This window comes from Oryza glaberrima, chromosome 7, assembly GCF_000147395.1.
Source record: "Oryza glaberrima chromosome 7, OglaRS2, whole genome shotgun sequence".
NCBI lineage: Eukaryota > Viridiplantae > Streptophyta > Magnoliopsida > Poales > Poaceae > Oryza > Oryza glaberrima.
The window spans coordinates 23,952,023-23,967,064 of NC_068332.1; the positions used below are offsets into that span (position 1 = coordinate 23,952,023).

The 15,042-nt window shown below is 48.5% G+C and overlaps 4 protein-coding genes across 4 annotated transcripts; 1 reads left to right on the forward strand and 3 right to left on the reverse strand.

Moving 5' to 3' along the window:
* Nucleotides 1–325: 325 nt before the first annotated feature.
* Nucleotides 326–1,792, reverse strand: LOC127779842 (probable carboxylesterase 18). Its single transcript, XM_052306757.1, has one exon. The coding sequence runs from the start codon at nucleotides 1,782–1,784 to the stop codon at nucleotides 720–722; it is 1,065 nt and encodes a 354-aa protein (XP_052162717.1). The 5' UTR covers nucleotides 1,785–1,792; the 3' UTR covers nucleotides 326–719.
* Nucleotides 1,793–5,752: 3,960 nt separating this feature from the next.
* LOC127780095 (probable carboxylesterase 18) lies at nucleotides 5,753–7,041 on the reverse strand. The gene has a single exon (XM_052307046.1). It carries the CDS (start codon nucleotides 6,919–6,921, stop codon nucleotides 5,869–5,871), a length of 1,053 nt encoding a protein of 350 aa, XP_052163006.1. The 5' UTR covers nucleotides 6,922–7,041; the 3' UTR covers nucleotides 5,753–5,868.
* A 1,355-nt stretch (nucleotides 7,042–8,396) lies between these two features.
* Nucleotides 8,397–9,962, reverse strand: LOC127779946 (probable carboxylesterase 18). Its single transcript, XM_052306879.1, has one exon. The coding sequence runs from the start codon at nucleotides 9,907–9,909 to the stop codon at nucleotides 8,821–8,823; it is 1,089 nt and encodes a 362-aa protein (XP_052162839.1). The 5' UTR covers nucleotides 9,910–9,962; the 3' UTR covers nucleotides 8,397–8,820.
* A 3,515-nt stretch (nucleotides 9,963–13,477) lies between these two features.
* On the forward strand, nucleotides 13,478–14,846 carry LOC127780323 (formin-like protein 16). Its single transcript, XM_052307226.1, has 2 exons — nucleotides 13,478–14,057; nucleotides 14,752–14,846. Exons 1-2 carry the CDS (start codon nucleotides 13,478–13,480, stop codon nucleotides 14,844–14,846), a joined length of 675 nt encoding a protein of 224 aa, XP_052163186.1.
* Nucleotides 14,847–15,042: the final 196 nt, after the last annotated feature.

Genomic DNA, 15,042 nt, shown 5'->3' on the forward strand with positions numbered 1-15,042 from the left:
GCCCTCTACTTAATTAGAAAATATCATTAAACAAAAGAGTGTGTTTCATTTTGGACCATGAAAAGTGTTCTTCAAAATAGCTTTTGAATTTAATTTTTTTCTATCGACGTGTAATGTGTCGCGTGCGTCTCAAAAGCCAGACTGATTTTACTTGTCTCAAAAGTCTCTCTCTCTCTCTTTCTCTTGTCGCGTCAAAAAGAAGTAAGAAATGTGCAGCTGTGCTCGTGCTCCGCGTGAACAGAATCGTATAGTAATTAGTAGGTTAATGTCTCCGTCAGCATCATGGGATCCATGCGATGAAATCGGAATAAAGAAATATGCTGCTAGTAAAATCTATTTATTAACGTAGTAATTCATCATCGCAGAACTTGGGGCCGTGTTTAGTTCCATTTTAAAAAGTTTACACATGTTTGGTATTAAACGTAAATTAACAAAACAAATTACAGATTCCGTCCGTACACTATGAGACGAATCTATTAAACCTAATTAATATGTAATCAGCAAATGTTTACTGTAGCACTACATTATCAAATCATGGCGTAATTAGGTTCAAAAGATTCGTCTCATAATTTACATGCAAACTGTGTAATTGGTTTTTTTCGTCTATATTTAATGCCCCATGCATGTGTCCAAATATTTAATGTGATAGAAAAGTTGAAAGTTTGAAAAAAACTAAACACACAGTGATCAAATTTCAGCAAAATATATTAAGTAGCAGACTAGCAGTACTTGGGCGGCGCGTTGCGCTCCATGAACGCCTTCATCTCCTTGATGAGCTCGCCGGAGTCGGCGAGCTCCGGGAAGACGTAGAAGGAGTGGATCGCCGCCGGGTACTCCACCACCTGCACTGCCTTCCCCTTCCGCCGCAGCATCCCGGCGTACCGCCGCTGCCAGTCCTGCAGCGTGTCGTACCCTCCGACCACCACCATCGCCGGCGGGAACGCCTCCGCCAGCTCGGCGCTCTCGCCGGTGACGTGCGCCGCCGGGTGGTCGCGGTCGGCGCCCTCCGGCAGGAACGCCCTCCAGCACCAGTCCGCGCGCGCCATGCTCACCACCGGCCCCACGCCGTCCAGCCTCAGCTCCGCCTCCGTCCGCTCCTCGCCGCCGAAGAACGGCTGCAGCAGGACGACGCCGGCGAGGCGGACGCGGCGGCTCGAGGAGGTGGTGGCGGCGGCCCATCGGTGCGCGACGTGGTGGGCGATGTTGCCGCCGGCGCTGTCGCCGACGAGGAAGCAGCGGGTGAGGTCGACGGGGACGGCGGCGGCGACGTCGGCGGGGAGGCCGACGGTGCCGAGGTGGCGGAGCACGTCCATGCCGTCGTCGTAGGCGGCGGGGTAGCGGTGCTCGGGGGCGAGGCGGTAGTTGACGGAGACGACGACGGCGCGGAGCTCGCGGCAGAGCCGGCGGCACAAGGCGTCGTACTGGCTGGAGGCGGCGGTGAGGAGCGCGAAGCCGCCGCCGTGGAAGTAGACGACGACGGGGAGCGGCGGGGACTCCACGGCGCCGCTGCTCGCCGGGGAGAACACGCGCGCCCACAGCCCGCGGGCGGCGTCGACGGTGACGTCGCCGGAGCGGACGCCGTGGGCGTCCGGGCGCGCCGCGGCGGCGCTCTGGCGGTCGGCGAGGGAGAAGAGGAAGCGGTTGACGGTGCCATCGCCGCGCTGCACGAGGTCGACGGCGGTGACGAGAGCGAAGAGCTGGAGCCGCACCGTCCACGGCAACGCCGGCGGCTCGGGCCGCCGGAGCTCGTCGCCGGCCGTTTCTTGCTCCTTCTCGTGCCCCATTTCGCGGGTTTCTGTGCGAGCCAATGTCAGTGTGTAGAGGATACCATATATAGGTGAACCGATCAATTATTTTAGTAGAAAATAAAATTCTCCCTTGATTTTGACGTGAATATTCCAATTTGGTAGAATTTTTGAAATATCATGTACTACTCGTACTAACTACTTTCTCCGTTCCGTACCGTAAGACTTTCTAGTATTACACATATTTATATAAATATTAATGAATCTAGACATATATTAGCATTAACATCTATATAAATATAAACAATGCTAGAAAGTCTTATATTGTGAGAAGGAGGAAGTAGAATTTAAGTCCCCTGCGCAGAATTTAGCCTAAATTGGCATTCATGAGTCTTGACCATATCGTCGATTAACCAGTGAACTCTTGCTGCGTTCAAATTTGACAAATTGGCATTGATAATCTGGCTAGATGTAGATCAGTGTCTCCCACCTCTCATAATCTTATTTACAGGTATTTCAATGCAATTCCAACCGACCATAGCTCCGTTGCTTCTGTTTGTTTTGAGTATAATTAGTTCGTCTTCAACTGAGCTCTGCCTATTCACTGAAGAGGTGCCACAATAGAGAACAAAAGGTAATTACAGCATTTTGGGCATCATCATACACGCTTTGCACATGTTATTAATGGAATAAACCACCTGTGACACCGTGCCATAATCACCATTAAAACTTCTTGTATTTCTTTCAAACCAAATACCCCATACGGTGTACTACTCCGTTTCAAAAAAAAAAATTCCTAGCTACGAAACTCGACACACGTCTAGGTTACGGAGGGGTAGATGATAAGATCATTAAAGTTTCGTCTTTGTTCTTTGATCATTTCTCTTTGGCAAGGTTCCCACCAACCTATCATGTCACAATTGAAGAGGGAAGTTACGGGCATAGGCCCTATTTAGTTTCAGGGGTGAAAAGTTTTTACGTGTCACATTTGATATATGGACACATATTTAAAGTATTAAACGTAGTCTAATAATAACAAAAATTACAGATTCCGCCTGAAAACTGCGTGACGAATTTATTAAGCGTAATTAATCCATCATTAACAGATGTTTACTGTAGCATCATATTATATTGTCAAATCATGACGTAATTAGGCTTAAAAGATTTGTCTCATAATTTACATGCAATCTGAGTAATTAGTTTTTTCTATATTTAATACTCTATGCATGTATCCAAATATTTAATATGATATTGTGAAAAGTTTTTGTTTGGTAATTAAACGGGTCCATATTGAGGCCAAGTTTTGCTTAGATTGTAGACCAGTCCATGAAAAGATGAAGAGTTGTTTTTGGCTCTACTCCGCAGAGGGAGCAGGTTAGGGTGTGTTTAGTTTCATACTAAAATTAAAAAGTTTAAAGAAAAAAGTTGAAAGTTTACGTATGTTTAATGTGATGGAAAAGTTGAAAGTTCGAAGAAAAAGTTAGGAACTATTGCCCCAGCATGAAAGATGAAGCTTATCAGACGCGTCAGGCTGACAAGCTTCAGTGCGACATGTACAACCCAATATCTTCAATGCGATATGATTTTGATCCCATCTTATTACTGTGTACTACACCCTCCGGGAAAAAAAGAAAGATAAAGCCTGGATTTTCATAACCAACGTTTGACTGTTTGTTTTATATAAAATTTTGTTATAATTGGTATTTTTATTATTGTTAAATGATAAAACATGATTAATACTTTATGCGTGACTTGTCTTTTTAATTATTTTTATAAATTTTTCAAATAAGATGGAAGATCAAATGTTGAAACGGAAATGTAGGATTTGTGTTTTTTTTTTGGGGGGGGGGGGGGACGGATGGAGTATTGCTCAACTGATGAGCACGTAGCCACACGTTTGTACTTTGTAGCGATTTTTCTTTGTTTGATTGAAGGATATAATTAATTAATCCAGTAGCCTGATACGTACGTTTGTGGTTGTGGTTAACGTCTCGCAACGTCGCAACGACCAGGCTTACGTTGATGTCGATGGCTGGCTACTGCCTAGTGCCTACTGGCCTACAGCTGAGCTACCATTCTGTGGATGTTTTTGCTGATATAAGCTAAAACATTTTTTTTCATTCACTTTTTTTTAATTATAAAAATTAAAGATGTTTTTGTCAATAATTTCGTACGCCGTTCTTGTAGCGCGCAGATGTTTTTTTTCAATCTGATTTGATCCCTCCCCAAATCGCGTCCTTGTCTTGCAATTTTTCCATATGATTCCATCCGAGATCGCACCCTCCCTGTCCGTATCACAATTTTTCCATTCGATTCCCTCTAGATCGATCACCCTCTCTCCCTAGATCGTGTCAGTTCAGGCCCATGTCACGCTCAGATCCTAATCTGAGCGTTATAAGAACAGACCATATTACATCCGAACAAGTAAAAGAACGTTGCATGCATCTTTATTATATTACCAGCAATATATACCCGTACGCTGCCACAGGTGAAACTAATGTAAATATTAACAATGAATAAATACTACTAATTAAAATTTAAGTACAACAACATAATGATAAGCGAAAAAAAATAAGTTTTTCGCCTAAATTTTTTGTTGGTTCTATTTAGCAAAAAAACGAAATAAGGTGCAAACATATTTCTAAATCAGAACTCCGTTGGGTCGAGACGATAGAGGAACTAATTAAATATTCTAACTCCTGTTGGTTTCATTTTAGTTAGGAATAAATTAAAATGCACAAACAAAATTTACTACAATTTCATAGCTTAAAATGATGGGTCAAGGTGACCAAAATTAATTATTAATTAAGTAAAACAATAAGTGATTTTCAGGTGACGCTGGTGAACCACTCCCCCGCCATGGTTCTCCTCCTTAGTGTAGCGGAAGCCACGGCCATGGCGAGTCTCAGTCTCGCGCGACCAACTTAGGTCCGAGCGACAGAGTCGAGCCGATATGACGTGGATGCGTGATGCAGCATGGCTCGGTCCCAATCTGGTGAGTTAAGCCCCAAGTTCCTTAGGGTTTGCACTGATTTGGGGTCTTGATTCAGGATTTGCTATTTTGGAAATTTAGGGGGTCTCGATTTGGGAAACTGAAAATTAGGGTTTTGAATTTGGGAAATTTGGGGGAAATTGCTTGATTTCAATCCTAATTTGTGATCCCCTCCTTCTAATTTCTACCTAGGCGGTGAATTTGAAGGCAAGATACAACTTAAACAGAGCCGGCTTAACTTTGTTCTACTCTACACCCAACTTTTTATTTAGTTATGCAAGTTCTCCTAGTGTAATACGTGAGAAACTTTGCTGAAACCGATTGGGTGTATACGACATGGTGTGCTACGGTTGAAACCAATCCGGTGTATATGATGTGGAGTGCTAAGATGGGAATACGAAGCGAAGCGCACGATAACGCAAGCAACGGACGAAAAATCAGTGTGACGATCAGAAAGTAACAATTTTTTAAGTAGTTTAAGATATCATATTTTTAAGGTATATACTTTTTAATCAATTTTTAATTATTAAACATACGGTCCGATTAATACAGACATGTGTGCCTAATCTCTTTCATTAGATCAATACAGATCACATATGGGTTCCATATAAGACTATGTGTCTATACCTGTTGCAACGCACTGGTATTTAGCTAGTTTCTTTCTAGTTAAAAAAACAAGTATAGTAATTACTCTGATAATTTCCAACGAGGTATAGTCCCCATTGGTTGGCAAGAGCTTAGCAACAAAAAAAAATAATTAATGATTGTTTTTATATATCCATTATTTATCGACTTAAAGGCTAGAGCTCCACTAGTCACATTTTTCTTCTTTTCTTTTCCATTTTACTTTTCGATAGAAATATGAGTAATGCCAGCGTAATGAATAACCTCTGACCGATCTAGCCGGAAAAAAAATATAAATAACAAAGTTATATCTAATCAATGTATTAGTATAATGTCATCTCTATTGATAGTATAATATCACTACATTAGTATACTGACAGTATAGTACCGGAGCATCACTCAAAAAGCTAAATATAGAAAAAAAACTACATTCAGAAAACTTTAAAATTAACTTTTAAATCAACTTTTAAAATTTTATAGATAGGGCAAATGATGAGGCCCTCATCACTAAGCAGTAGGCTGCTTGGACGCGATGCATTCTTCCACGAACGCCCTGATTTCACCGACGAGCTTCCGGTGATCGTCGGCGAGGAACTCCGGGAAGAAGTAGAAGGCGTGGATGGCCTCCGGGAACTCCACCACCCGCGCCGCCTTCCCCTTCCGCCGCAGCATGGCGGCGTACCGCCGGTCCCAGTCCTGCAGCGGGTCGAGCCCGCCGACGACCACCATCGCCGGCGGGAACGCCTCGTTCAGTTCGGCGTCGTCGTCGTCTCCGGTGACGACGTGCGCCGCCGGGTGGTTCCGGTCGGCCCCCACCGGCAGGAACGCCTTCCACGACAGGTCCGACCGCCGCGCGTTCAGCACCGGCGCCACGCCGTCGAGCGCGCGCTCGGATTCCGTCCGCTCCTCGCCGCTGAAGCACGGCTGTATGAGTATCACGCCGGCGAGGTGGACGACGGGGTTATCGATCGTCGTCGTCGTCGTCGTCGCCGTGGCCGTCCATCGCTGGGCCACGTGGTGCGCGATGTTGCCGCCGGCGCTGTCTCCGACGACGAAGCAGGTGGAGACGTCGACCGGGCCGACGTGGTCGGGGAGGCCGGTGGCGCCGAGGTAGCGGAGGACGGCCTCCCCGTCGTCGTACGCGGCGGGAGCCCGGTGCTCGGGGGCGAGGCGGTAGTCGACGGACACGACGACGGCGCCGGCGGCGGCGACGCAGAGCGTGCGGCAGAGCGCGTCGTAGGCGCGGGAGGCCGCGGAGAACAGCGTGAAGCCGCCGCCGTGGAAGTAGACGACGACGGGGCGCGGCGACGGCGACGGCGAGTAGAAAACGCGCGCCCAGAGGCCGCGGGACGCGTCGACGGTGATGTCCGTCGAGCTGACGCCGGCGGCGTCCGGCCGCGGGTCGGCCGGCGCCCGCCGGTCGAACAGGGAGAAGAGGAAACGGTTGACGCTGCCGTCTCGGCGCTGCGTCGCGTCAATGGCGGCCTCGAAAACGCAGAGCCTGAGCCTCATCGGCCACGGCAGTGCCACCCGGCGGCGCCGCCCGTGCGCCGCCGCCATTTCTTGGCTTCTCTGCTCGGAGCGTTCTACTCCTATTGCCTCCGTTCAGTTTGGGAGACTGATAAAAAATGCATGTTTAGAAACAAAATTCAGGCAGCCACAAAATTCAGAGAAGTTCTGGAAGTGTGTCTTTCGGTGAGTGTTCAGGCAGCCACAAAATTCAGAGAAGATCAGGAAGTGTCTTTCAGTGTTCAGGCAGCCACAAGATTCATAGAAGTTCAGGAATTCAAAGTGATGTCAGTAAGAGACGAAATGATATGAAATTGATGTTCTAATTGAATCGCCAATTCGCCGTTCCTGAAGATAACGCAGACGCTAGCTTTGCGCTCTCACGCCGTAGTATTGTTGTGAGCAAGCAACACATACGACGTGTGACTATATGAGGTCACAATTTGTTTGCATGCTTATCACATCTCACTTCCTTTTCGCAAGGCAAATTCTGGTGATTCTTGACTGAAGTATTGAAAACTGAATCTTTTTTGCTGATCCAATAAGTTCAGTGCGTAATATAGCTTAGTTGACTGAACATTTAGAAGCGTCTGACATGGGATTTTGAAGTTTAACAGGAGCAATATCCTGCAAATTCCCCAATTCCCAGATAGTATTAGGCTGATCTTGAATTACGCTAGGCAGAAGTTGGACTGTTGGATCGCCAATTGCGGTGTGTAACAACAACTCTATTCATCTAATATATTGACGTGCAATCCTTTTATACGTTCGCGAAAAGTTGGACTGTTGGATCGGTATCAAAGATCGCCATAGAAACTTCGGCGAGTATGAGTAAGGATGGGTAACTGTTGATGGTATGTTCTCTTACGAGTCGACTCATACAGAATTTCCATACCAAATGCTTTTTTTTTTCGCTAAACATGGTACAAACATAAGCACTTACATACACACCCACACGAGTACTGGCTCAGTTCGTTTCCCCTTGTTCCCAACTCTCATTTCTCGTTTTTCATGCGCACGCTTTTCAAACAACTATTTTGGTGCGTTTTTTGCAAAAAGTTTTTATATGAAAGTTGTTTAAAAAAATCATATTGTTCCATTTTTGAAAAAAAAAATTAGAGGAGTTTGGTTCCAAACCATCCCAAACGAACACAGCCGTAGAACACAACCACTCCTTACTGTCTTCAAGGACTGCACCAGTATACACTCGCTTCCTATCTCTATGAGCATCTCCGAAGACTAATCCGACATCTTCCACTATAAACGGGTATGACGCCTAACTTAGCTATAAATACGAACACTCTTGTAAGGGTGTGTTCGAAAGTGTAGGATGGGAACCCATCACTCCTGCATGTAAAACGGAGTAGCCTTTTAACACATGATTAATTAAGTATTAGCTATTTTTTTAAAAAAATGGATCAATATGATTTTTTAAAACAACTTTCGTATAGAATTTTTTTTAAAAAAAATGTCCCGTCAAGTAGTTTGAAAAGCGTGCGCGTGGAAAACAAGATAGGTGGGTTGGGAGGATGGATTGCCGAACTCAGCCTAAAGTCTATGACTTGTTAGGGTGAGCATGTTTCCAATACAAGAAACCTAACTAATTGATCTTACACTCGCTTTGTATGAAATGCCAAAATTTTCATCGTCAGTGGCACCGCATGATCATACAACTTTCATCTTAGTTCATACAACTTTCACATGACACTTAGCGACCTCAACTTTTCATTTTGAATTATAAACCGTTCAAATTCAGAATTTAAAACTTTCATATGAAAACTAAAAACCTTCATACTCAAATTATACAGTTTTCAACTCAAAATCATACGAAACTTTTAACTGCGGCCTTAAACTTTCACCTTGAATCACAGAAATCCCAATTCAAAATCTCAAGTATATGAAGTGTAGGACGACGCGTGTACGAAGCAGATCAAACTCTCGAATCTCAATTCAGGCGGTGGCGCGCGCCGCCCTGTTGCTCTGGACGAACACCTTCATGTCCTGCAAGACCTTGCCGGCGTCGGCGAGCTCCGGGAAGCCGTAGAAGCCATGGAAGGCGTCGGGGAACTCCGCCACCTCCACCGCCTTCCCCTTCCGCCGCAGCACGTCGACGTACCTCCACTGCCAATCCTTGAGCGGGTCGAACCCTCCGATCACCACCATCGCCGGCGGGAACGCCTCCGCCAGCTCGGCGTTCTCGTCGGTGACGTGCGCCGCCGGGTGGTCGCGGTCGGCGCCCACCGGCAGGAACGCCTTCCACGAGAAGTCCGACCGCCGGAGGTTCACCACCGGCGCCACGCCGTCGAGCGCCAGCTCGGAGGGCGTCCTCTCCTCGCCGCCGAAGTACGGCTGCACGGGGATTATCCCGGCGAGGCGGAGGTTCTTGGCCGTGGGCTGCCACGTGGCCGCCCAGCGGTTGGCCACGTGGTGCACGATGTTGCCGCCGGCGCTCTCCCCGGCGAGGAAGCAGCTGGCGAGGTCGACGGGGACGTCGTCGCCGTCGAGGCCCGGGATGCCGTTCCCGTCGAGGAAGCGGAGCGCGTCCACGCCGTCGTCGTAGGCGGCGGGGTAGCGGTGCTCGGGGGCGAGGCGGTAGTTGACGGAGACGACGACGACGCCGACGTCGCCGCAGAGCCTGCGGCACACGCCGTCGAACGGCGCCACCGCCGGCGAGAACAACGCGAACCCGCCGCCGTGGTAGTACACCATCACCGGCATCGGCGTCGCCGCCGGCGCCGCCGCCGCGGGCGCGAACACGCGCGCCCAGAGGCCGCGCGCGGCGTCGATGGTGAAGTCGAAGGAGCGGACGGCGCCGGTGGCGGCGTCCGGGGACGGGTCGGCGCGCACGCTCATCAGGTGTTCGACGAGGACGGAGTAGAGCGCGCGGTTGACCGTCCCGTCGCGCCGCTCCACCGCGTCGATCGCCGCCGAGAGCCCGATCAGCTGGAGCCTGAGGCCCAGCGGCATCGGCGGCGGCGGCGGCGGGCGGCGGTTGCTCTCGCCGCCCGCGGCCACGTCCTTGCCCATGTTCCCTCCCATTCGCGAGCTTGACGAACACTCTCGTTTCCTTCTCTCGCTTTTTCGGTTGTGGATTTGTGAGTCGTGATCACGCAACGCTGTTTCCGAAATGGGCACGTTATCGCCGTCCCGAAAATGAGGAGTACAGTGACTGTACTAACGTGTCGCTGTCGGCGATGGGACACGTTCCAAAATAAATTTATTTTTCCATCCATTTCACATGTATCAATACAAATGCAAAATCAAAAGAAAAACTAAAATACTCATCACTTTATCAAATCCTAATACAGTTATTTATCTACTCCTAATACATTTATTCTTTACTCCCTCCATTCCATTTTCAATCTAGCCATGATTTTTTAGTCCAACTTTGATCGTCCGTATTATTGAAATTTTTTTTAAAAAAATAAAAACATAAGTCACGAGTAAAGTGCTATTCATGTTTTATCATCTCATAACTAAAAAATATTAATTACAAAAATTTTTCAAATAAAACGAACGATCAAAGTTAAGCGCGGAAACTTATGGTTGCACTTAAAATGGGACGGAGAGAGTATTTTTCATAAATTTCGGTGTGCTACGGTAAACGGGAAAATTGAAGTTTGGAATTCAGAAAAAAGAACTGAAGCCTTATTTTGGGATAAATGGGAGAGAAAAAAAATTGTCCTCAAACAGTGGAAGTACTAGTAAGAAATTGTTTTAGTAGAAAATTGAACTCGGAATTGTTAGAGGACAGTGGCTGTTTAGGTGCTGAACCTGTCCAGTCAGTCGTGGCTGCGCCTGCGCCGCAAGTTCATCAGTCAATTGCGGCATCTGGAAATCCATGGCAAGAACAGAGCTAACACTGCCAAAAGCCCAAAACACAACTAGAGCATAAAACGGTGGGGTTCGGAGGATGAAACTCCGAGTCCCCTTTGATCTCTCTCTTTCAGCTTATTTTCTGCAGTTTTCTTTTGTTCGTCGTTCAGGTGCCCAGACGCAAAATTCATACCGTTTAAATTAAAGCCGTCTGATACGGATGAAATGATCTGTTAAAAGAAAGAGGAAATGCAATTTTCAGTGTTATTCCAAGATGAGAGTAGATCACTGAACAGAAGAGCAGAGGAATGAACTCAAATATGGATTCTGATTTCAGAAACTATGAGGGCATATGAATCCGTAGAGGGTTTAACTGAAGATCTCTGAATATTAACAGGTGAGTAGGTGACTGACAAGATGACGCCGCCGGCTGTTCTTTTGCGCTGTCGGTGGTGAGCAATCATTTTGTGCATTAGTTTAAAGCTTGCATGTGAATCATTTTCATCTTATATAATACTTCTCCATTATTCTTGGGATAAGATAATCCACTAATAAATTGGTCGTTGAGGATCGTGCCTGCGCCGCAAGTTCATCAGTCAATTGCCCGATAAACTGAGAACCGCATGATCACTTTCAGATAGCACTTTCATTTCGGCAATTTATTTTGGGTGCATCTTTTTTTCTTACTGAAGGACTCAAAACAAACTGAATCAAAGTTCAGTGCAAACTTTGCTGAAAGCTGAACCCAAGTTCAGTGTATAATGCAGAGTAGCATGATTTACTGAACATTTAGAAGCATCTAACATTATATTGTGAAGTTCAACAGGAGCATTCATCCAGCCTGATTCATTACATTGAGAGTGCTCCTGTTGATTTATTGCGAAGAAAATTAACATTCCCCAACAGTGGTACCAGGCAGTTCTGAAACCATGAAACATCATCTGCCATTTACACTTTTGGTCTTGCCATGATTTGAGATTTTAATTCTTTGAACGCTACAGATCAACAAACGAGAGGAAACCATCTGCTGCTATGAATCAATGCTTATCTTTGACAGTTTGATGATTATTTTTAAGATGGATTTCGCTGCTTTGCACTTGGTACCCCTGCAAGGAGACGCAATCACGCAATATGTGATAGGAGTGGGGTCATCTCCTTTTTTTTTTCAAGGTAATGTTCTACAATTTCTTTTCATCATTCTGTGATCAGACGCAAATTGAACATGTTGAAATCCGTCTGATAAGGGTGAAATGATCTAATAAAATAATTTAATAAAATGCAATTTGCAGTTATTCCAACAAACGGAAGGAAAAAATAAATTGATGATTCCTTTTCAGATGGATTTCGCTGCTTTGCACTTGGACAACACCTCCAATCTGAACTTCTCTACAGGATGATTAAGGAACAACGAAAGCTAGGACGGAGTTTGTGATAGGAAAGGGGGTCGGAGTTTCAAACTCCGACACCCTTTGGTCTCCCTTTTTTTCAGTTAATGTTCTGCATTTTTTTTCTTCGTTCATTATTTTCATCAGACGCAAATTAATCCTGTTCAAAGCCGTACGATCTGTTAAAACAGAAAACTTTTTTTCCAAGTCATTCCAGATGAGGCTAAGCAACAAACTTCGAGGAGTGAGGAATAGAGGAATGAACTCAAATATCGATTCTGATTTCAGGAACCATGAGAGGGCTAAAGGTACAGGGAATAGTTTGCATGGATCAGTAGAGGGTTTAACTGAAAATCTCAGAACTTAATGGCCAAATATTTCAAGTGAAATGCTGTTAAGTACCAAAAACTACAAGTTTCAGAATTTAATTTGTTTGTCAATTGTAATTGGTAGTTGAAATTGAACTCGCCTCACAGGAGAGGGTGATACTTTGCACGGAACTCTTGTAATCTTTTACTTTGCTTTAGATGACGTAGCACCTCTAAAATTACTTCTTTTTGGGGAATACGCTAGAAGTGTATTTTTGCATTAAGAGGAGTATAAAACAGACATTTACAACCAAAGGCAAAAGCAGCAGGGGACAGGGGAACCGGACAAGAGAAAACACACCCCGCCACGTGCCTACACACCACCACACCGAGAGGAACACACGACCACCTCCAAAACGATGCCTTCAAGAAGGTCACGACATTTAAAACGCCGCCATCGCCCATCCCGAAAGGATGAGGTTTTCACATAGAGGATCCTTGAAGAGGGGGAGGGAGGCACCTCAACAACACCCTCAAGAGGGTTGCAACTCCCAAAGACGTCGCCATTGCCGCCCAAGAATTGGGACGGCTTTCGCCTAGCACCTGCCAATGCCCCTCTTGCCGCTACCTCACCGACTCCCAAGCAATGTCAACACGTGGCCTCTACAGCAACGACGCCCCTCTGTCGGCTAGACTCCAAGCGACCTAACCTGCTGCCAGCGCGACCCCCACAGCTACACGTTGGAACGAGCACGACCAAACCACCGCTGCACTTCGGTGACCAGCTAGCCTTCCTCCCATGCCGTCACCTCCAAAGAGAGTGCCCGCCACCGCCCATCACTATCGATAACAACCTGGGGCAACTTTGCCGCCGCCTTCACCGTCTCGCAAAGGAGCTCCCCACGACCAGGCGGTCAAGAAGGGGAGGAGCTCCAAGGAGATGAGAAGGCACCCACATGGCGTCCCCTCGTCATCGCCGGTCGTGATGGCAGTGCTGTGCGGCTGAATCCGAGCTCGACCCCAGATCCGGCGGCATCTCCATTGGCCAACACCTGCAGCGCCGCCACACGAGCGACGCGCAACGACCCCGCCGCCGCCATGCAAGCCGGCGTCCTAGTCGGGTCCCCCACAACGCAGCCATCCATCTGGCAGCAGCCCCCACCGGCGGTCATCCACGAGGTCCGGCGGCAAGCATCGCCGGCGCCAGCCACTGCCGCGTTGGCCTACTGCACGGCGCCGTACGCATCGACCTCGACGCCGGCGTCCTCCCGTCACACATGCGCCGTCCTCCCATCGCCGGCGACGCCGGCCATAACGACCCTGGCCATCCGGGAGTTGGATCCGGCCGTGGGGATGCCGGATCTGGGCGGGGCGCCGCCGGAGCCGCCGCCGCCTTGCCAGGTGCCGCTCCCAGCCGCCGGGCCGCCGCCGCCGCCCCCAGCCGCATCGCGCCGCCGGGCCACCGTCGCCGCCCCCAGCCGCGCACCACCGCCGGGCCGCGCTGCCGCTACCGCGCCAGATCCGGCCATGGGGGTGCCGGATCCGCCGCCACCCCACACCGCCCCGCCGCCTCCACTTCTCCCAGCGGTGGGGTACCTCATCGGCGTCGCCCCGTCCACGTCACGCCGGGAGGGAGCTGCCAAGAGGAAGAAGGACCTCGCCGCCGCCTTCCCTGCTCGTTGCCGGCTTTGCCGCCGGCGAGCTCCGGCGGCGGCGAGGCGGGGGAGAGGGGGAGGAGGCGTGGGCGGCTAGGGTTTTCGCCCCCCGAGCCGCCCGCGCGAGAGTGACGCGGGGTCGTCCCCCCTTCTAAAATTACTTCTTACAATTTATGTGGTTTGTTTTAACTTTTAATTCAGCTGGCCATCTTTTTTAAGGAGTTGGGGACCTGTCCCATCACACGATACTTTTTTGTCGAGCAATTTTGTAGTCCTTGAGGGAGCCAGGTACCGAATCTCAGCCGTTGATCGGGCTTGATCGGATGGCTGAGATTTCTCAGTACCTGGTGGTACCGGGACCCCAGTCCGCGCAGTACCTTGAGTCCTGAGGGCAAAAAAGAACTTTCGCGTGTGAGCAGATGGCGTCAAGTACGTCCGTCCTTCCAGCAAGTTTCTCATTGAAAAAAGTCCACTTTAACTCCCTTAAAAATATGTCGAATCTAATTCGTAACCACGAAACCGCCATGCGAGTGGTTCGTCTGCGACGAGCCGACGAGGCCGACACGTACTCGCTGCTTCGTAGGCTTCGACTTGTCGTCTCCTGGCAAACCAACCTTCTCTTCGATGAGGTATTCTTCTCCTCGAACTCTCGAACAGATTAATTAGCAAGAGAGAAGTAAAGCTAATTTTGATAACGTCTCCATCAATCTTGTTCAGGATACAAGGTGCTGGTGCACAGGGGCATCTATAGGCAGCGAAGGGCATGGCATCGAGATGAGCAGCTGATGCCGCGAAGATTGTGGCGCCCCTAGCGGCGGCGCACGGCGAGCGTGCATGGCTGCGACTGAGTACTGACGGGCCACTCCCTCGATCGGCAGCAGGCAGATTAAATAAAATGTCTAGGAAGAAGACGATCGAGCTCCCATGGCTGGAGCCAGCTCCCGGTGCGACGCGGCGGCGAGCGTCATGGTGCACTCGAACTCCTCCCACGGCAGCATCTCCAGCGCC

Excerpts from the sequence above, each read along its gene's own strand:
- LOC127779842 (XM_052306757.1), bottom strand. The coding sequence starts at position 1,784 with ATGGGGCACGAGAAGGAGCAAGAAACGGCCGGCGACGAGCTCCGGCGG.
- LOC127780095 (XM_052307046.1), bottom strand. The coding sequence starts at position 6,921 with ATGGCGGCGGCGCACGGGCGGCGCCGCCGGGTGGCACTGCCGTGGCCG.
- LOC127779946 (XM_052306879.1), bottom strand. The coding sequence starts at position 9,909 with ATGGGAGGGAACATGGGCAAGGACGTGGCCGCGGGCGGCGAGAGCAAC.
- LOC127780323 (XM_052307226.1), top strand. The coding sequence starts at position 13,478 with ATGCAAGCCGGCGTCCTAGTCGGGTCCCCCACAACGCAGCCATCCATC. Across the intron at positions 14,058-14,751 it reads CGCCGCCGCCTTCCCTGCTC|GATACAAGGTGCTGGTGCAC; the intron begins GTTGCCGGCTTT and ends AATCTTGTTCAG.